Genomic DNA, 23,363 nt, shown 5'->3' with positions numbered 1-23,363 from the left:
ACAGAATTTTCTATTTTTCTTGTTTTGTGAAAGTTCATTATACAGGCGGTCCCCTACTTAAGGACACCCGACTTACAGTCGACCCCTAGTTACAGACGGACCCCTCTGCCCACTGTGACTTCTGGTGAAGCTCTCTGGATGTTACTATAGTCCCAGGCTGCAATGATCAGCTGTAAGGTGTCTGTAATAAAGTTTTATTGATTATCTTTGGTCCTATTACTGCAAAAAAAATTAGAAACCCCAATTGTCACTGGGGCAAAAAAATCTTTTGTCTGGAACTACAATTAAAAAATATACAATTTCGACTTACATAGAAATTCAACTTAAGAACAAACCTATGGAACCTATCTTGTACGTAACTCGGGGACTGTCTGTACTATATAGTATCTTTGTAAAATGTGTAGCTTAAAGAGGTTCTCCGAAATTAAAAGCACTTTTTTATTAGTGTCCCTTCATTATAAGCAGATTTCCTGTGGAGACCACCAGCAATCAGAAGCATTATTAGGGTGTTTCCCTACAGCGCCACCACGTGTAATATAAAGTATTGCACACATACTGTGTATCCAGGACGGGTCAGGTCCTCCGCAGTGATAGGCACTCTTTGTAACCACTCTACACTATGGCAGTCTGACCTGAGAATGGACCTTTGGTCTGAAACGCGTCATTGCTAGAGAGAGAGATTTCTATACATTTCAATGATCGCAAATATACCAACCTCCTAAGTAATACCCATTTTATCCTGAGTGACACAGCACAGTATCTGTGATTTTTTTTCTACTCTTCTCTCATTCTTCAACGGTTTGGGATTCTGGTCCAGGTCCATAATCCGGATGCAGGATTTGTGTACTTGTATGCAGTGGCGTAACTAGAGTTCTCTGGGCCCCAGGGCAAAATTCCCAACAGGACCCCCCTTGCTATGCATAAAAACGTTGAACACCATCCACTAGTAGCCGTTATCAATGTCCCTCCATCCCCCAGTAGCCATAATTAATGTCCCCCCATCCCCCAGTACCCATAATTAATGTCCCCCCCATCCCCCAGTAGCCATAATTAATGTCCCCCCAGTAGCCATAATTAATGTCCCCCCATCCACCAGTAGCCATAAATAATATCCCCCCCATCCACCAGTAACCATAATTAATGTCCCCCCATCCACCAGTAGCCATAATTAGTGTCCCCCATCCCCCAGTAGCCATAATTAATGTCCCCCCATCCACCAGTAGCCATAATTAATGTCCCCCTTCACCAGTAGCCATAATTAATGTCCCCCTTCACCAGTAGCCATAATTAGTGTCCCCCCTCACCAGTAGCCATAATTAATGTCCCCCCATCCACCAGTAGCCATAATTCGTGTCCCCCATCCCCCAGTAGCCATAATTAATGTCCCCCATCCACCAGTAGCCATAATTCGTGTCCCCCATCCCCCAGTAGCCATAATTAATGTCCCCCTTCACCAGTAGCCATAATTAATGTCCCCCCTCACCAGTAGCCATAATTAGTGTCCCCCCTCACCAGTAGCCATAATTAGTGTCCCCCCTCACCAGTAGCCATAATTAATGTCCCCCCTCACCAGTAGCCATAATTAGTGTCCCCCCTCACCAGTTGCCATAATTAATGTCCCCCCTCACCAGTAGCCATAATTAGTGCCCCCCCTCACCAGTAGCCATAATTAATGTCCCCCCATCCACCAGTAGCCATAATTAATGTCCCCCTTCACTAGTAGCCATAATTAGTGTCCCCCCTCACCAGTAGCCATAATTAGTGTCCCCCCTCACCAGTAGCCATAATTAGTGTCCCCCCTCACCAGTAGCCATAATTAATGTCCCCCCTCACCAGTAGCCATAATTAGTGTCCCCCCTCACCAGTAGCCTTAATTAGTTTCCCCCTCACCAGTAGCCATAATTAGTGTCCCCCCTCACCAATAGCCATAATTAATGTCCCCCCTAACCAGTAGCCATAATTAATGTCCCCCCCCCCTCACCAGTAGCCATAATTAATGTCCCCCCATCCCCCAGTAGCCATAATTAATGTCCCCCATCCCCCAGTAGCCATAATTAATGTCCCCCCATCCACCAGTAGCCATAAATAATGTCCCCCCATCCACCAGTAGCCATAATTAGTGTCCCCCCTCACCAGTAGCCATAATCAATGTCCCCCCTCACCAGTAGCCATAATCAATGCCCCCCCTCACCAGTAGCCATAATTAATGTCCCCACATCCCCCAGTAGCCATAATTAATGTCCCCCCATCCCCCAGTAGCCATAATTAATGTCCCCCCATCCCCCAGTAGCCATAAATAATGTCCCCCCATCCACCAGTAGCCATAAATAATGTCCCCACATCCACCAGTAGCCATAATTAATGTCCCCCTTCACCAGTAGCCATAATTAGTGTCCCCCCTCACCAGTAGCCATAATTAGTGTCCCCCCCTCACCAGTAGCCATAATTAGTTCACCCCCCCCTCACCAGTAGCCATAATTAATGCCCCCCTCACCAGTAGCCATAATTAATGTCCCCCCTCACCAGTAGCCATAATTAATGTCCCCCCCCAACCAGTAGCCATAATTAGTTTCCCCCCTCACCAGTAGCCATAATTAATGTCCCCCTACACCAGTAGCCATAATTAATGTCCCCCCTCACCAGTAGCCATAATTAGTTTCCCCCCCTCACCAGTAGCCATAATTAATGTCCCCCTACACCAGTAGCCATAATTAATGTCCCCCCTCACCAGTAGCCATAATCAATGCCCCCCTCACCAGTAGCCATAATTAATGTCCCCCCTCACCAGTAGCCATAATTAATGTCCCCCCCCCCAACCAGTAGCCATAATTAGTTTCCCCCCTCACCAGTAGCCATAATTAATGTCCCCCTACACCAGTAGCCATAATTAATGTCCCCCCTCACCAGTAGCCATAATTAATGTCCCCCTACACCAGTAGCCATAATTAATGTCCCCCTACACCAGTAGCCATAATTAATGTCCCCCCTCACCAGTAGCCATAATTAGTGTCCCCCCCTCACCAGTAGCAATAATTAATGTCCCCCCCTCACCAGTAGCCATAATTAATGTCCCCCCTCACCAGTAGCCATAATTAGTGTCCCCCCCTCACCAGTAGCCATAATTAGTGTCCCCCCCCTCACCAGTAGCCATAATCAATGCCCCCCTCACCAGTAGCCATAATTAATGTCCCCCATAGGTAATATCCCCCAAATAGCCATTTCCTCACCCCCCCCCCCCCATATATTTAAGCAAAACAAAAATTAAATTCTTACTTTACTCCGCTCCTCTTTGCGCTTTCTCTCCTCTGGAGATCTGGGGCAGGCGACGCCTGATGAAGCGTAATCGATGGATGCAGTGGGTGGGGACAGAGGGTGAGGTGCCTGGGGTGGGTGGGGACGTTGGGCGGAGCGGGGGCCCATTCTCATTTTGAACTGTGACAGCTCCGGGCCCCCCCCGGATCCAGTGCACGGACCAGATGCAGAATAGTCTGCGCGCTGTAACGGGAAGGCCCACGGCTGTAACAATTTAAAACATCTACCCGCTGTGCTGAGTTATCAGCGCAGGGGTCAGGTGCGGTCCTCTGAATGACAATGGGCCAGTCTCAGCCCCGACCCTGCGACCTAGATCGTAGTAAACAATAAAGTTGGTTGAAACTACAGTAACTATTTGGGTTCTAATTGTCTAATGTATCTCATGCGTATTACACTGTATAGGGAGGTAATTATTAGTGGAAGTCAGTCTTATGGACTCAACCTAATTTTTGCTAAAAGATTACAAATATTAATCTTTAAAGGGTTTTTCAATATTTGTTAAGTTTCTTAAGTTGTTTGTAAGCCGTCTTATATTGTATATTATATTATAATAAAAGGACATTTTAAAAATGATGAAAACATAAAGCAGACTTATGGGAAATGTTAGTCACCAATTTGGGTGGTAAAACTTTCTAAAAATGCGGATAACTTCAAATTTTTTAATTTTATTTTTTTAATACATTAACACAAATGGAATGCCTACATAAAGTATAAGATGTCATTGAAGAACATTATCAAAATCACCTTGGTAAGTTAAAAGTTATAAACATTTAAAGCGACAAATTACAAAAAATAAGGGTATTCTCACCTGGGCACTGACCTTTAATTTCATTTATCAGCCATAAACATACATTTCTTCCTTGAGATGTTTTTTTGTTTACTTTGTGAAGATAATTTCCCATAAATGTAGTCATATGGTCGCTTAGAAACGTGATTGTAATCCTTGGATACGACCATCGCTGCTGGAGTGATGGCACAAAAAAACAAAATGTTTTTGCATATGAAATGTCCGGGAGTTATTGTATGTCCCACACTTGTCCAGATGTAGTGAAAGCTCAATCCAGGTGGTCAGGCAGGCCTCAATAGTGCATGCCTGGCCTCTGATGCCAGAGTTCAGGGGTGGTCGTATCCAAGGACAGCGGTCTCAGGGACAACGTGGTTATTATCGAAATAAAAAGTTGCACAAGTTGGCTAAAAACTAATTGCATGTCTTGACACCAGAATTCTATACAGGGATTGGTAAATTCTTCCAAGGACTGGAAATTATATGCCATGTATTATATAGGAAGACCCCACTGTTACTATACATGGAAGGGGACTCATAGCTAAAATACTGCGGATACTACTGGTGCTAACACTGGCCAAAACCTAACAGCAAAACTTTCCATATGGCCAACAACCTTACCACAAACCACAAAGATGATGCCAATCAGTGTATGTAAAAGCGCCCTGATATTGGTTTGTGGTTTATAAAGGGTGGAAATTACCTTTAATCACTGCCAGCTCAAAGTGTAGACCTTTTGGATGGAAGTGGTGGTGATGTGACCATGAGAAAATATATATGTACCATCTAGGAGTTAATAAATCAGCTCCTGGATCCTCCTAGAGGGCAGGATGCCAGGATCCATACCCAGCTCTGCCCGTACTGTTCTTTTATTTGGCAACAAGAATACATTAGCAGGAAGCTGCCATCAGCATTGCCAGATCTTCAACAGAAGCATTTGTTCTTGTTTTTGTTAGAGCGAGCAAATACTTCTAATGCAGGTAAAGCCGGGAGCACGAGATTTATTCTCAGTCAAGGGGGGAAGGTGGGGGGACTTGCATAATCTAAAATAACTGCTGACAGCTTGGACAATGGCATGAAAACATGGATTGTGCCCTGGTTATACCCATCCACTAAGGGCAGCTTCTTGAAGGGGTTTTCCACGAACAGAAATTAGGCCCTATCGAGACCCCCACAGATCACGAAAACGAGGGGTCCAATGCGTTCCCACTTACCTCAGTCAAACCCCTCGTCTCTCCGTCAGACTAGTGGAGCAGACGGCCGCGCATAATCGTTCTGCTCCATTAATCTCTATGGAGCTAACGGAGTACGTGGGACCCCATCGGACCCCTTGTTTTCGTGATCTGTGGGGGTCTCATCACTGAGACCCCCACTGATCAGCAAGTTATGCTCTATCCTGTGGATAGTGCCTAACTTCTGTTCATGGGAAAAATCTACAGTCAAAATCCATCATCATAAACCAGGGACACTTACTCATTGATCCAGGCACCGGCACTGAGGTAATCTTCTTATATTTGTTATATGTGGCCTCCTCCTAAAATTAACTTTTATAATTATGCTGGTAAGCCTCAAGGATTCTGGGGGAGGGGGGTGTTACCAGAGCCCCTCAGTCTTGCAGATTTAAAGGCTGTTACAATGAGCAGAATATGGCTCCCCTTCCCCCTGCTCTCTCCCTCCTCTCTGTTTACCCTGTGTAGACAGAGCCCAAATCTGGCATGGGGGGCAGAAATAGTTGCTATGATTTCCAGTGGCCTTACAGAGGCTCCCATGGCTGTAATTAGCCAACAAAATTACAGCATGCTAAGTAGTAGTGGATCATAATATAGTTGGTTTTGGTGGTAGCCTAGGGCGCAAGCCTTCTAGGGGGAACATAGCCACCCAAACCACCCACCAAATTTTATTCTGCGAAGGACCCTCACCCAGGTCCTGAAACCAGAGATTGAAAGCAGCTAGAGGGACACATCCTTCAGTCCCCAAGAAACTGATTCTAGTACCAGATGTAGGAAGTGATTCCAGACTTGTAGGGAATATATAATTTATATAGCCCAGGGCACAGTCTTAATCCACCCATGATTGCAAAAGTCAGCTGGTTCCTCAAAAGAATAACCCCCTCACATGGCTCCATACACCAACCTATAGAAAAATTATGGGTGTCAGAATGGGACAATCTAGAGAAATTTTCCGCAAGATTTTACATATACTGTATAGGCAGTCCCCGGGTTACGTACAATATGGGTTCCGTAGGTTTGTTTTTAAGTTGAATTTGTATGGAAGTCGGAACTGTATAGTTTATCATTGTAACACCAGACAAATTTTTTTTGGTCTTTGTGACAATTGGATTTTAAAAATGTTGGATTGCCATAAGAACCAGAATTAAAGGGAACCTACCACCACGATTCTACCTATAAAGGTAGAACGGGTGGTAGGTGGATGAATGGGACGTGAGGATAGCCCTTTTTTTAGACCATTTCATCATCTCGTCCGAGTACCCGGCATCTGCGGCGTTCTGCGCAGGCACAGTAGCTCCAGCCTCGGGTAGAACGCCGGGTACTCAGATCGAGCATCTACGAGGAGCTGCGCACCGAAGATGAAATGGTAGGAGGAGAAAAGAGGCTACTGGGGCGTGGAGTAGCCACGATGTGTAGCCTCATGTCCGGCTACTCCACGCCCCAGTAGCCGCTTAACAAAATTTACATATCAGCGGATTAAAGTTTTCTAAAAGATAGCCGAGACGTGAGGATAAGCTCTAAAAAGGGCTATCCTCACGTCCCATTCATCCACCTACCACCCGTTCTACCTTTATAGGTAGAATCGTGGTGGTAGGTTTCCTTTAACAGTAAAGCTTAATTGCAGACTCCTGTGATAACTGTTATAGCTCATTATTATATCCTAGAGCTAAAGTACAGTAAATTAGCAACATCCAGAGTTCGGTTTGTAACTAGGGGTCATCTGTAAATCAGGTGTTCTTAAGTAGGGGAACTTCTGTTTATGTTATTAAGACATTTATAAAAACTATATAAATTTGGAATAGTCATAATTGAATTTTTGATCCAAATGACACGTCCCTTGTACTATCTGGGTTAGTGCAAAGCCGGAAAAATAGAGCCCAGAAGCAAATGTTGCAACTAATTATTTTTCATGCTAATTTCACTGCATTCGAATTTTTCCAGCTTCCTAATACATGGCACAGAATATTAAATGTGGTACAAGGGCTGCAGTGTTCTTGGGTTAAAATCTGCATTGTATCTGCAGCATGTGAACTTACACTAAGTGTAGTAATATAATGCAGAGCTGGGGTGGGATCTCTGTGCACAGCTGTGTGGGGAAGGGTTCATTTATTTCTGTGCTCTCCGGCCCCGATGACAGATAAATGAGGGGCCGGGGCATCTTCTCAGGTGAGCTGTTTGCTCAGTAATGCTCTGATGCCCGTCTTTTCTCAGATCCCATCTCTAATGGCCCCCTGCCATTTGATGGCTGCTGTTTGTGTAAGTTCATGTTACTGATGCTTTATTTTACCCAGTCCTATATCCTACATTATATTAGGAGAAGGAGCTTTTAAGAAAATAAAGACAAACGTACATTTGGTTGTCAGGCGAGTATAGAAATGCGGTCAGGAAGGTACGGCGGGCGGTCAGATCACCGGTAGCACACAGGATGCTCCTCTGTCAGACACCATGATAGATGGGACAGGCACAAGAGATGCTTCTTCTGTCACTAACTTTCTGTGGCTTTTATTTTTCTCATGTAGAGTATAAAGGTTATACATTCATAGATGTTATTTACAGTATAGTCCAGTGATGGCGAACCTTTTAGAGACCGAGTGCCCAAACTACAACCAAAATCCACTTATTTACCATGAAGTGCCAAGTAACTTATTGCTACCTGTTCTTCCACATATTTCAATCGTATCGGCCCCCTGAAGCCACCAATACAGTTGAAAGAAGGAGGGCAAATTCAGACTATCGTTGTAGCTTCTCACCAGGGTCTCTCTATACAGGAAGAATAGTGGGTCCAGCAGGAGGACCTCCTAAGATAATGCAGATCAGTCCACACTTACTAATTTTAACTGAAGTTCCAAACAGCCAATGAAGTGTTGCTTTAAATACTATGGAGAGCAGCTTCTCGTTGCCTTGGACTGCAGGAAGATTTGGTGGATTTGGTCCTGTTTGGTGAACTCTGTCCTGGGGCGACAACCTGAGTGCCCACAGAAATGGCTCTGAGTGCCACCTCTGGCACCCGTGCCATAGGTTCGCCACCAGTGGTGTAGTCTATGACCTAGTCTATGGTATTACCTGCTGCTTCCCTTTCTATCACCTTCTTAGTTGGCTACTTACACTAGATGTGAATTGGTCACATCTCAATCCGTGACGGTGAGGGGGAATGTATCTAATGAATCCTTATGGTGTGAGGGGGGCTTATATAAAATAACCATGAGGGGTCTGTTTGATACACACTAGATGTGAATTGGTCAAACCTGACAGTTTTAATGGGTACAGTCATGGGGTCCTATAGACCCTCCATGACCATAGATTTAGAGGAAATGTGTATTGTACACGGGGCCGGCACCATCACTGGGCATGCGTGGTCAAGTGCCGGGGCCCAGAGCTGCTGGTGGGCCCACATAAGGCTGTATATAAGGAATCCATGGCGGTGAGGGGGGACTGTATCTAATGAATCCATATGGTGTGAGGGGGGCTTATATAAAATAACCATGAGGGGGCTGCTTGATACTAGGGAACAGGAGACTTGTTTTAGTTTCTAAATTTTTATTGCCACCATGTAAGTTTACTGCAAAGAGGCCCACTGAGGCTCTGTTGCCCAGGGGCCTGCTGAAACCTGGAGCCGACCTTGATTGTACAGTGTTATCACCCAGGTGTATAAGATACCAGAGGTCCTAAAATTGAACATTATACATGGGGGCCATTAGTTGGACTCCCTGACAATAGTCTGTCACATTAAGGGTGGGATCAGTTACATAAAAGATCACATGGACAATTGTGGCCAATCAAAATGTAACGTGACAGGAATCATTGCTGACGATACATTTCCAGTCTTGTCTGTCCCTCCTGGACCAGTTTTCTTTAGAAACATCCATGAGCCAAGTAATAAACAGTCAGATGTAATAATAGAAGCGTCTTTCATCCTTGTTCTGACTTTTTACTATTTTAGTCATAACAGCTCTAATACATAAACAGATATGGAGGAATGAATCAAGGAATTGAGGGGATGGGCGTTTGCCAGATCCTCAGGTTGACCCCCAGATTTAGGGTTATTTGACTCTTGAGTATCTGTTGGAGTTACCTCATCGTTTTTACTTAATGATGGATAAGTGTTTGTAATGTAACAATCCTCTCCTAGTTGGAATCTCTCCATGCACTGATTTCCTTGCGTGTATACATATTGTGCTAAGTTTAACACAGTAAACAATAAATGCCATTGTTATTTGTAAGGGAATGGGGTCCCCTTTATAGGATCTGCAACTTAGGTCTAGGATGGGACCTGTCACCCCCAAAAAATACCCCCACCAAATATGTTCCCCCTTATCCCGTCCTCAGCCCCTTTATAGTTATTATTGTGTGCAAAGTTTGTTTTAATCTATCCAACCTCTTACCAAATAAGAGGTTTGATCCTGGTACAGGTCCCCTGGCAGTTGGCCGTATTCATGAGGGGGGCGGCCGACACACCCCCTCCACGCCCCTGACAGTCGGAGACCTGTAAGAATAGCCATCAGCAGCACATATATTGCTCATTTGCTGCCGGCTCTCTGCGATACAGCGCACTGACAGTGGCGGCCATGCCAAACTGACAGCGGCTGCACCGGTGCTGTCAGTGCGCTGCATCGCGAAGAGCCCGTGTGTCGGCCGCCCCCCTCATGAATACGGCCGACTGCCAGGGGACCTGTACGAGGATCCGACCTCTTATTTGGTAAGAGGTCGGATAGATTAAAACAAACTTTGCACACAAAAATTTTTATAAAAATTTAACAAATAACAAGAGAATTAGGGGGAACATATTTGGTGGGGGTATTTTTTTGGGGGGACAGGTCCTCTTAAATAAGAATGTTGCCTGTCCTTTTTTTGTTCCTTAGAAAGACAATCCAGTAATTTTAGTGAATTGTGCAATGCTTGATTTTCTCCTCTGGTGGCGCTCCTGGGACACTTACTTTTACCCACAGGGCCCTCATGTGTAACATCTTCATAGATTATGTATGTTCCTCATGTGTTTTCATGAATTTCCTTTGGATACCTCTTAAACTCCTAATACATACTGATAGTTTTGGTGGGGGGGATTGTGATATCCAGTTGGGACTTGAGGTTATGTGTAACGCTGACTGTACAGTGTTATAGAATATTTACAAATAAATAATATCAATTTCAATTAAAAAACACAATGCTATAATTTACATTTTACGTTATTTAGGGAAGTTACTAAGGCGGTCGCCTATTTAAGAACTCCTGACTTACAGACGACCCCTAGTTACAAACGGACCTCTGGATGTTGGTAATTTACAGTACTTTAGCCTTAGGCTACAATAAACAGCTATAACAGTTATCACAGGTGTCTACAATTCAGCTTTAGTGTTAATCCTGGTTCCTACGACAATCCAACATTTTTAAAATCCAATTGTCACAGAGACCCAAAAAAATTGTCTGGGGTTACAATTATAAAATATGCAGTTCCGACTTACATACAAATTCAACTTAAGAACAAACCTCCAGAACCCATCTTGTACGTAACCCGGGGACCTCCTGTATATGTATTAAATATGTAGCTTACTAATTTCCATAAAATCTGGTCTATTTATATAATAATGTGTATCTAAATTATGAACACTATTGAACATATTTGGGCAGATTTATGAAAAAATGATGAGACAAAATTAAGTTAGGCAGTAGAAATGAAGACTAGATAGCCTTACACTGCCCAGGATTTATCAAAGTACGGTAGTTGATCCTGGATGCTAAATCTTATTAGTTACGGTAGTTTCCATTTTGGTGCACTTTTGTACCCCTTTGGGGCACATATTGTAAAAGTGTCTGAAAACTGTCTAAACCGATTGGTAAATTTGGCACATAGCATTGTATACCATTTTGGTGCAAATTTATGACTGATATATGTGCCCCTTCATGTGTATGATACGTATTCATCATTTTATAGGTTGCTTGGCTTCTATAAAGGAATTCTCCCCCCTATCTTGGCTGAGACCCCGAAACGAGCTGTAAAGGTAAGCCCCTCTGTTGCTTTGATCAGTGGCTTCTAGAACCCTATCCATCATAACGTTATATGTGATGTCCCTTCTCTGGACGTGCGGTCACTATCACCTAATCTTTATTTGCCTTATGAAAATATCCACCACATCGTACCAGCCCTGAGCCCTCTCGCTATGTGCAGAATGGGTTAATTTTCGAGCTCCAGCTCCTGTCAGCTAACCGGGGACTTGACCTATGACCAAGATCATCAGAGACGTTTGTTAAATGAAAAGGAAACTCGAAAATCGTCCCCTGTTCTGTAAAACAAATTCTCTATTTACATGTCATGCAAAGCTTTGCTTTACCTGCGCTATTTACATAACGTTGAAATTACCATGGGAAACAAATCAGAAGTTTTGGCAGCTCTGCCCTCGGCACAGAGAGAAGTGCGGGCTCCAACTCTTTGTCTCCACTGAAGGCAATAGTTGTGTTAACCCTATGTCTCCCCAGACTTCTGGTATAATAGAATATTACCCACTCTAGTGATGTTAGGAGGCATCTACCCAAGGATTCACATGGGCCCTTCCAGATTTGGAAGGGCCCTTTTATTCAGTAAAGGGGTTGGCCAAAGACCCAGTGTTATTGTGTATCCACAGGATAGTGGGTAACATATCGGTGGGTGGTCAAGTACAGAGCCCGCATGCCATATTATTCATGAGGTGCTGCTCCATTCAATAAGTTAAATATGGCCTCATCCTTGTGTTGGAGTAGAAGGGTGGAAGTCTGACTTCTGAAATCAGTGGGGTCAATTCGTATAACCTCAGACCCCCTTGTCTTCTAACAAGGATTCCCCCCAAAATGGGGAGGCCTATACATACGGGTTACACACAGAGAATGAATAGTACTCCAAATTTTTCAAGGAACTCGTAGTAGGCACAAGGTCCACCTTTGTGATATGTAAACCTGCCCATACACTGATGTTGTCCAAGAAGGCTGACCACTTACTATGTATGGAGTTGTCAGTGGGGAAAAGGATTGGCCAACTGGATTTCAATATGTCTTAATGTTTAGTGGCTGGAGGGGTCCGGCAGGGTATTCCTCCCCTCATGAGCTTGGGTTGCTGTCAGACGCTCATCTAGCAGTCTATGGATCTATTCCTTTCTGGTGAAGATCAAGTATACCCAGTTAGACCTCCAGATTATTACTTATTGTATGAATGAAAAGTTTCTCAAATTTCTGTAATGCTGTATTTAGTTTCCGGTCCCTATCATTGTCAGTTTGCTGTCAGTATATGAGAACAGCCTTGTAGACATTATTTACATGCTACAACCTCTTACGAAAATAGTGCCGATCTCACGTGAGAAGTGGATACAGTTGTATCTAGTCTATGCAACACACCGGATAGAATCCACACTGACACATTGCAACAAACTATCATACACACATGGACAACATTGGTGGGACCCCTTGTTTAATGAAAGAAAAAATCCCCATTGGTCACAGAAATAACTTGAATCTGACAAAAGTAAAAATAAATTACAATTCTATGAAAATGAACCAATGAAAGTCAGACATTGCTTTTAAACCATGCGTCAACAGAATTAAACAAAAATAATAATAAACTCATGAAACCTGGACAGACATGATGGTTCCGCTGAGAAATGTGAGCAAAGGGGCTTGTTAAAACATGGGGTGTCCACTAATTAGTATCACAGGTGGCTACAATCCTCTAATGGCTTGTAGCACTATAGCTACCCACTGTGCTGTATATACTGTAGGGTACAGCTACTCACTGTGCTGTATATGAGGCTACAGCTACTCACTGTGCTGTATATAGGGTACAGCTACTTACTGTGCTGTATATAGGGTACAGCTACTCACTGTGCTGTATACAGGGCTACAGTTCCTCACTGTGATATTTGGTGACATGGGCCCTCAACATGGACCAGAGAAAGCAAAGAAAAGACTTGTCTCATGAGCTTACAAACAAAAATGATAGACAGGCATGTTAAAGGTAAAGGTTATAATGCCATTTACAAGCCGCTTGATGTTCCTGTGAACATATTATTCAGAAATGTAAGGTCTATGGAACTGTAGCCAACCTTCCTGGACAAGGCCACAGTAGGAAAATTGATGACAAATCAGAGAGATGAATAAAACAAACGCTGACAAAAGAGTCCTGAAAAACTTCTAAAGAGATTAAAGGTGAACTTAAAGCTCAAGGAACATCCGTGTCGGATCACACTATCCGTCTTTGTTTGAGCAAAAGTGGACTGAATGGGAGACGACCAGGATGAACAAGCTGGGAGAATGTTCTTAAAAAAGAAAAATGACTGTAATTTGCAAAAATACAAGTTGACAAGCCACAAACCTCCTAGGCGAATCTCCTATGGACAGACTAGACTAAGATCAAACTTTTTGGCAAGGCACATGAACATGAATGTTCACTGATGGTAAAATGAAGCATATCTTGAAAATATATGACCTCCCAATGGCCTTTCTAAGTTGATTTTAGTAGTAGGAGACCATGGATAACAAATGTAAGATTACCAGAGTCACAGTGCTTGGATCTATGAGTAATGTCCCTGGTTTATCATGATGGAGTTTGATGGTAGATTTCATTTAAAACGTTGCATCTGCAAATTTGCTAAAAATGGCTGCTAGTTAAAGCCTTTTCAGGCCTCGTCATTAAGGTGAAAGAGTGTCTCTCTCTTTGGCTGCCAGAATTTTGAAATATCTATCGGTTAAGGAGCATCTAATTGTAATATTAGGTGCAAATTTTTGAATCACTTTGCCGGGCCAACCATTATTCATCATGATCCCAAAATACTGACTTTATCAGAATCGCCGGTATACGTCTGACGGAGTTTATTATCTTTCCCGAGTCTCCTTACGATGAAGCAACAATTAAGTCAGAGGCCCGCTTTTACCTTCCAACTCTGAGGTTGACCTCTGCATTGCTCCTTTTAGAAGAAATTTCGGGACTGTATGAGTTTTAAGTGCACAATGTTTACATACTGACATCTAGAATATTCTCTTGTATGAATATCTCAGCACTCGGCGGCTCACGTGACCGCACATCACTCATCACACATAATTATACCAAAGCAAAACAACCTTTAACAGCAAACTCAAACATTGAGCCAACGTTACATTTCCTGAGCGCTCCCTCTCCCACTCCGCCTTTTCTCTTTCTATATTAGAGGCATTAGAATCCCTATAATTAGTTTTCATAACAATTATTATAATATGGGTATTGATAAACAGTCAAGCATTCTATAGTCAAGCACTTGCCTTGTATTAAACTACATGGTAAATCTGTCCTCGAGATGGTAGTACATCAGCCTCATGACTGAATGGGGACTGTTAATGGAAAGATACAACCAGTAAAGGTCATGTCCAACCATTATGAAGCTACAGGTAAGGAATATGGGTTAGCAGTAGTCTTGTATCCCATATTAGAATATCATAAGATTAACTATGATTTACTTTCTTCCAGTTTTTCACATTTGAACAATACAAAAAGCTTCTGGCTCCATTGTCTTTGCCTCCTGCATGGGTGAGTAAAGTGGTTGTTGGTTAACCAAATGCTTCCATGTTCTGTTAAACCTTATACAGTGGTGCAACTTGAAGCCGATGGCCCCAAGTGCCAGGCCCCCGACTATAATGTATGGTTTATAGCACTGGTCTTCTCATATGGGAAAGTGACATCTTATGGGCCCCCTAAACCTCTTGGGCCCAGTTTCAACCGCACCCTCTGCACCCCTCAAGTTACTCCTCTAGCCTTATAAATGTGATAACTAATTTGTCGTGTTGAGTAGTCATCTGCTGACTGTATTCATCCATAGTATCTTAGTAGCTAATGTTGACTAAAGAAATGGGTCCATTAAGTCAAGCCTACGATTTTACCGTGGTAATCCAGAAAAATCCAATAAAGCTTAGTTCACATCTCCATTATATCTTCCATTCTTTCCAAAACCACACCAAAACCAGTTGTGGTGGAAGACACTGAACAGGAGCAAGTCTTTCCATTATACCTTATCTCTGTATAGTCATAGGAAAGACTTTAACCTGTTCTGTGTATTCATTCAGGAGAAATTTTTTAGAAATTATCAGCCAGTGCCCATCCCCATCTGGTCTTCATTTTTTTTCTGTTACGTTATTTTGAGCCAAAACCAGGAGTGATCAATCACACCACACAGGAGCATGTTATACACTACATTACCTTTGTTTAGAAACTAGAAAGACTCGTACCTGTTCTGTGGTTTGGGCTCACAATAACGAAAGACCTAACAGATGGGAACTGCCCCTGATTGGGCCATAATGGGGGAAAGTTCCTCCTGGATAAATCCCTGGATCAACATCCCATTCCAAGAAACTAGTTCCGATGACATGTGATATTTTTGCTATTTAGAAAGGCCCCACATCTTCCAGGGTTCTCTACCATAACAATGTCTCATTCAACGGATCCCAAAATTGTACACATTACGCCATGATTTACCAATGTGACTTTTTTTCAAAAAGTTGCGTTAATGTCACTCCATTACTCTACTCCACTAAAAGGGTAGCATAGAAAGCGGAGTTACATTTCAGAACAGACTTCTAGACAAGCAATAATTAGTAAGCGTCTTGCAACATTTAATGAATTTGGTTCAGATTTTGGCACAGTACACTCCAGCAAAAATTCCAGTGATAAGTGTCCTTATCATAGGCAGCTCTCCTTCTCTTGATACATCCCATATTTATTTGGCACAATTTACGTAGCACTGGTCACCAAAGCCAAGCTGCTGACCACTCACCACTAATAATAATAATAATAATTCTTTATTTATATAGCGCCTACAGATTACAGCAGTACTGCACAAAGCATGATAAATTGGTCCCTGTCCACATGGGGCTCATATGTTCTGGAGTGTGGGAGGAAACCGGAGGACCCGGAAGAAACCCACGCAAACGCAGAGAGAACATACAAACTCTTTGCAGATGTTAACCTGGGTGGGACTTGAACCTAGGACCCCAGTGCTGCAAGGCAGAAGTGCAACCCACTCCCCTTATGTTCTACTTTCATACAACGCATAATTGCACTTCTGGTTTCATACATTTACGGTAATCCTATTTTTTAAGAGGACTGACATCATCGTTCTGTAAATATAGCTTGTTACATCTTAGTACAAATCTAGAGATTTGCAGGTACTCGTGTTATATCTGTAATGCATTTGTACATGCTGCCGCCTTCTACAGGTTTTTGCTATTGCTGGTCTGGGATCTGGATTAACGGAAGCTGTGGTAGTAAATCCCTTCGAAGTTGTCAAAGTTAGTCTACAAGCTAACCGCAATGCATATGCCCAGGTAAGGGCCTGCCATTTTTGTTAACAATTTTGTGCATGAAGCTCTCTCTAATGGATATTACTGAGAACAGAGTAGCCTCTGCAGTGCCGCCCCCTGTACGTCCATGGTGCCTGTAGACGCGTGTCTCCGGTCATGGGTAAGACTCCGTGCATGTGCAGAAGCTCCTAGTCCCCATTTCCGGATAGGATATCTATGCCAAGGTGCTCAACAACTGATACTATGTTTGGACACTACACTCGGGTGTGGAGTAGCCTTAGCCTCCGGAGTGCACAGAGGCTACTCCGCTCCCCCAGTAGCCTCTGAATGTAATTTGCATAAACATGAAATAAAGTTTATAACACATTAGGCAGCTGTCTAAGAGATAATAAATGCATAGACGAGCCACACATGGGCAATCTAACTGGAACTACTAAAATAAGAGTAGATTTCCTTTAACCAAAACTATAGATTTTATAACTCAGTTTAGATATGACCTCTGAAGTCACTAGGGTCTCATTCTTTTGTTTCTATTGTCTGTACTACTTTTTAGCTGTAAATTTATCATAATTTTTAGTTCATGAGTGACAGCACCAATTTCGGCATTCTTCATTCCTTTATCAGCTTGTCTTTCAGATCTGCTGTCTGTTCCTGTCCTTCAAGTGTCAAGGAGGAAACACTTTATTTTCTAAGAATTAGAGCAAAATGAACAAAGGGGCTTCCAGATGTGTGTTCCATTGTTATACTCTTCTAAATCTAGATTTTTAGCTAAATCCATTATTTATTTGTCACTAGCACTACAATCGATTCAAATTTAAAGGGAATCCATCATCAGTATTAATCATAATAAACTGCAGACAGTATTTGGTATAGGCCCTAGGGGTGTGTGTAACTATACCTTTGTTTGTGTAGTAAGTAATAGCAGGGCTGTGAAAAGTAAGTTTTTAATCCAGATTTGCAGCTCCCACAAGTGCTGTGGGTGGATCTTTCAGTCTGAAGAGCTTTCTGCTCCCAATACAGCTGCTGTTCTTAGCAGAGGGGAGGGGCTGCAGAGTGCAGAAAGCTCTTCAGGCTGAAAGACCCACCCAGAGCCCTTACCAGAGCTGCACAGCTGGATTATAACTTCACTTTTCACAGTCGTGTCACTACTAACAGCATACACAAAGGCACAACCACACAGATCTCCAGGGACAATACCCAACACAGTCTACAGGTTTGTAAGGTCATCTACTGACAGGTTTCATTTAAAGGAACAATCCAGGCAAACAGCAACAGTCTTAAACTTCTCCAGGTCAAGCATCGGACACAGAGATAAATCTGGCACAGCAGTTGTACTCTCTTCTGGTCTCATGTGCAACAGGGGAACAATTGTTGGTTCCCCTTGTTTAATGAAAGAAAAACCCACAATGGTCGCAGAAATAAATTGAATCTGACAAAAGTAAAAATTAATTACATTTGTATGAGCAAATGAAAGGTAGACATTATGTTTCAGCCAGGTTTCAACAGAATAAAAAAAAATTAGCAAAACAGGCTTGGACAGAAATGGTGCCTAACTTAATATTTTGTTGCATGACCTCACACAAAATCACACGATTTCTGTAGCTGTCAATGAGTCTTCTGCACCTCTCAGCAGTTCTGCATCTCCACTCCAGTTGTCTGGGGTTTGGTCTCTTCCAGATGTTATGTTTAAGATCCTTCCAAAGATGGGATAGGATTTAGCTCAGGGCTCATAGAAGCCACTTCAGAATAGTCTGTTTCCTCTTTGCCATACTTGGGTGGTGTTAGATTTGTGTTTTGGGTCATTATCCTGTTGTAAGACCAATGACCTTCAACTGAGACCAAACTTGCTCTCTAGAACCCCTTGATAGTCTAGAGATTTCCTTGTATCCTGCACAGATCCAGGACACCCTGTGCCAGATACAGCAGAGCAGCCCCAGAACATAACAGAACCTCCTCCATGTGTCACAGTAGGGGCAATGTTCTTTTCAATATGTGCTTCATTTTTCCATCTATGAACATAGAGCTGATGTGCCTTGCCAAAAAGTTTGATTTTAGTCTCATCTGTCCATAGGACATTCACCTACATCTGTCTCATCTGTCCATAGAAACATACAGCCTACATTGCCCCAATGGCCCCAGTATTGGTTCTCTGTCTCTTGTACTTCTTAGGACCAGAAGTGCTGAAGTCACGTTCATTCTCCATGTTACCACTAAGGCAACCTCTGGTCTCAGTCGTCATGTCTGATTGAATGGCATGTTACCACTGATGCCAGAGGTTTGTCTATTGACCACATGAAGAATTAACATTATGTGATTTGCCATAGACAGAGAGTTTCTCCTATAGCTCACCCGTGGGGTTTTCTGAGAACCAGAAAACCTTCAAAAACCTAAGAAACTTAAAAATTTAGTCCATACTAGGCCCTAATATAATGAACATAATTATCAGCATCAGATAACCTCCAAAACACTTTTCTTGATCATTAGTTATCTTTTAGGGAACACGTTTTCCAACCTTGTCTTAGAATTTTCCTGCCTGTGTTTTCTTGCAGCAACCCTCCACCCTTGCGCAGGCTCGTCATATCATCCAGACAGAGGGCTTAGGATTGAGAGGTCTGAACAAGGGACTAACTGCCACATTGGGTCGTCATGGAGTCTTCAATATGGTTTACTTTGGATTCTATTTCAATGTGAAGAATGCTTTCCCGGTTAATAAGGTACCATTTATATGTCAAAAAAATTAATTTATTGACGCTATAGTAATAGTATTTCAAAATGTGTGAATATCATTGGTCTAACTACCTGTTTAAAATGTGACTCCAATTTCATAATGATTTTTCTGGAATTGTCATAAGAAATTCCCAGCTTTAAAAGTAGAACGATGCCTGTGTTGTGCGGCTTGCCCCTTTCATTATCTGAGTTATGGCATTTTCTGTTCTAAGCTGCTTGACAGAAATCTTCCTTAGCACCAGTGAAGTGGGTGGAGACTAACCTCTTCCTGTCATTGGCCTGAGTTAATAAGCTGACGTCACTTTCCATGATACGTTGTGTTCTCTCATGAAGTAACTCCATTGAGAAGTAATTCAGAAGTAACTGAAATAATTCAGCAGATCCCCTGATATTCCTACAAGTAAATCCACCAAGCTAAGCATAGTTTGTACATAGAAGACTAAATAGTGAATAACCTAGCAATTTTCATCACATGGAGTAGCATGGAATAAGTAGTAGAAACAAGTAGAGAAAAAGTTACATGAAGTTTATAGCTTGTGCTGTGTGAACACTAAAGGTTAAAAGCTTCCCTGTTGTGTAGATAGTGTCCAGACAGCAGAGGCTGGGGGAGAGGATGCAGAAGAGTCTATGACACAGCTGGAGGTGCCTTCCCACACAGCAGCTCCCCCTCATATTATACCCTCCCACATCAGCTCCCCCTCATATTATACCCTCCCACATCGGCTCCCTCTCATATTATACCCTCGCACATCAGCTCCCTCTCATATCACTGTTTACCCTGCCACAGCAGCTGCCATCGTATTATACTATCACCTTTCAACGTCCCCTTATGTTATGCACGGCCACAGCAGCTCCCACTCATAAAATGTCTTTGACACATCAGCTCGCCCCTCATATTATGCCCCCCACATCAACTCCTCCTCATATTTTGTCCCCCCCCCACAACATCTATCCTGATATTATGTCTGGCCACAGTAGCTACCCGTTATATTATGCCTTTCTCACATTAGTTTCTTCTCATATTGTACCCTCCACAGCAGCTCCCCCTCATATTATGCCCTCCAACAGCACCTCGCCCTCATATTATACCCTCCCACAGCAGCTCCCCCTCATATTAAGCCCTCCCACAGCAGCCCTCCCTCATATTAAGCCCTCCCACAGCAGCTCCCCCTTATATTAAGCCCTCCCACAGCAGCTCCCCCTCATATTAAGCCCTCCCACAGCAGCCCCCCCTCATATTAAGCCCTCCCACAGCAGCTCCCCCTCATATTAAGCCCTCCCACAGCAGCTCCCTCTCATATTATGCCCTCCCACAGCAGCTCCCCCTCATATTATGCCCTCCCACAGCAGCTCCCCCTCATATTAAGTCCTTCCACAGCAGCTTCCCCTCATATTATACCCTCCCACAGCAGCTCCCCCTCATATTATGCCCTCCCACAGCAGCTCCCCCTCATATTATGCCCTCCCACAGCAGCTCCCCCTCATATTATGCCCTCCCACAGCAGCTCCCACTCATATTATACCCTCCCACAGCAGCTTACTTTCATATTTCCCCCTAGGAGCTCCAACACATATGCTTCCCTGCATCAGCTCTCTCTCCTATTATACTCTTACAACAGCTCCCCTTAATATTGTACCACCCCACAGCAGCTCCTTCTCTAACCTCACCCTCCCTCCTGAGTGAGCAGGGAGCAGCACCCCTATAGCATTTAGAAGCCCTAGAAAATGAGTTAAAGCAAAGGACCATTTCACCGAAATAAGAAGGAAAGCAAAAATGAATTGGTATTGATAATAATAGGCAATGTTGATTTGTGGGAGGGGGGGTCGGAGTTGTGCTCTAATTCTCTGCCTATCCTGTGTATGTTTTGTGTTTTACACGCTTCTATAAATTTCTCATAACCCACCTTTTTTTGCAGCTGTATATAATACTGGGGGCTATGCCTTTAGGGGATCAATTTTGTCTTGACTGGAGGATTGTTTTTTCCTTTCCCTCATGAAAACACAGGAATATGTATCCTACCATTGACCTGACCCCCTCTTGTTGTAAGTCACTGCTGGTAGCGTTCTGTCGAAAACTGAAGAGATAGTGGATAGCACGTTAAACAATTGCTTAAATACCTATTAGAAAGAAGTGTGAGATTTATGGTTAGAATCTAATAATTGGGAATATGATAACCCAGACAATCAGTAGATTAGAATGAAACATTGTCAGGGGCCACAAACACTGCTATGGGAACATCATAGGATACAGAAAAATCCAGTGAAATTTGAAATGCATACAGTCCCCAGGTTACATAGGTTTGTTCTTAAGTTGAATTTGTATGTAAGTCGGAACTGTTTACTTTATAATTGTAAACCCAGACAGAATTTCTTTGGTCTGTGTGTCAATTGGGTTTTAAAAATGTTGGGTTGTCATAAGAACCAGGATTAACAATAAAACTCAATTGCAGACACCTCTAATAACTGTTATAGCTGATCATTGTAGCCCAGGGCTAAAGTACAGTAAATTACCAACATCCATCGGTCCGTTGTACCTAGGGGTCTTCCGTAAGTCGGGTGTTCTTGAGTAGGGGACCGTCTGCATCTCAATCATGATGTTGTTGCATCATTCCTTATGCGCATATCACAAATTCACATAACGGGACGCTAGCTTTCCTATCCGCCCGACCCAGGGTTTCGCCAACAAGGCTTCTTCCGGGGCTTCAACGTCAACGCCCCGGAAGAAGCCTTGCCGGCGAAACCCTGTGTCGGACGGATAGGAAAGCTAGCGTCCCGTTATGTGAATTTGTGATATGCGCATTTTTAATGGATTTTTGTGAGTATGATGAACTGAAATAAATTTTAACCTTATTGGAACGTACCACACCATCTGCCTGCATATTTTCTTCCAGCTACAATATAATTAAAGGAGGATAATGAAAGTGCGATGGTGCTAGTCTGAACGGTGACATACTCTCAGCAGGAGAAACTGAATATTGGTGCTGTTCATCGGTGGTTAAAGATGGAATAACGAGGAAGAAGACGAATATTGGGAGCTCCGGTCATAGTGAAATTATTTTCTCTATTTCTGTGGAGTTCTACCATAAACTCATACTCATAGATCCAAGCATAGTTCTTCTTTTTTGTTATTCTTTCTAAAATCAACTTTTACAATTATGCTAATGAGCCTGAAGAGCTCTCGGGGCCTTTACCAAAACTCTCCATGCTGCAGTTTCACAGGCTCTGCACTGTCTCCCCCACCTCCTTGCCCAGCAGAGCCCCCCTCAGCAATAAAATGCCCAGCAGAGCCCCCTTTAGTAATACAATGTCCAGCAGAGCCCCCCTCAGCAATAAAATGCCAAGCAGAGCCCTTTACTAAGTAATAAAATGTCCAGCAGAGCCCCCAATCAGCAATAGAATGTTCAACAGAGCCCCATCAGCAATAAAATGTCTAGCAGAGCCCCACAGCAATAAAATGGCCAGCAGAGCTCCCTTTAGTAATACAATGTCCAGCAGAGCCCCCCTCAGCAATAAAATGCCAAGCAGAGCCCTTTACTAAGTAATAAAATGTCCAGCAGAGCCCCCAATCAGCAATAGAATGTTCAACAGAGCCCCATCAGCAATAAAATGTCCAGCAGAGCCCCATCAGTAATAGAATGCTTAGCATAGCCCCCACTCAGTAATAAAATGCCAAGCAGAGCCCCATTTAGTAATAAATTGTCCAGCAGAGCCCCCACTCAGTAATAAAATACCCAGAAAATGCCCCCAATCAGCAATAGAATGTCCAACAGAGCCCCATCAACAATAAAATGTCCAGCAGAGCCCCATCAGCAATAAAATGCCTAGCATAGTCCTCACTCAGTAATAAAATGCAAAGCAAAGCCCCCCTTAGTTATAAAATGTCCACCAGAGCCTCAACCAAGTAATAAAATGTCTAGCAGAGCCCCCCCATCAATAAAATGTCCAGCATAGTCTCCTCATCAGCAATAAAATGTCCAGCATAGTCCCCTCATCAGCAATAAAATGTCCAACAGAGCCCTTCCTAG

The 23,363-nt window shown here is 43.1% G+C and overlaps 1 protein-coding gene across 2 annotated transcripts in view; it reads left to right on the top strand.

Annotated features, from left to right (window-relative positions):
• Positions 1-23,363, top strand: part of SLC25A21 (solute carrier family 25 member 21) — a 206,144-nt gene that overhangs the window by 145,051 nt on the left and 37,730 nt on the right. For both annotated transcript variants that reach the window (XM_072115548.1, XM_072115547.1), the window contains exons 5-8: positions 11,255-11,321; positions 14,786-14,845; positions 16,528-16,635; positions 19,161-19,325. In XM_072115548.1, coding sequence (XP_071971649.1) covers positions 11,255-11,321; positions 14,786-14,845; positions 16,528-16,635; positions 19,161-19,325 — 400 coding nt within the window. The remainder of the gene's footprint in view (positions 1-11,254; positions 11,322-14,785; positions 14,846-16,527; positions 16,636-19,160; positions 19,326-23,363) is intronic.

The sequence above is a fragment of the Engystomops pustulosus genome, chromosome 7 (genome assembly GCF_040894005.1).
Source record: "Engystomops pustulosus chromosome 7, aEngPut4.maternal, whole genome shotgun sequence".
NCBI lineage: Eukaryota > Metazoa > Chordata > Amphibia > Anura > Leptodactylidae > Engystomops > Engystomops pustulosus.
This window is presented reverse-complemented; position numbering and strand designations above follow the sequence as displayed.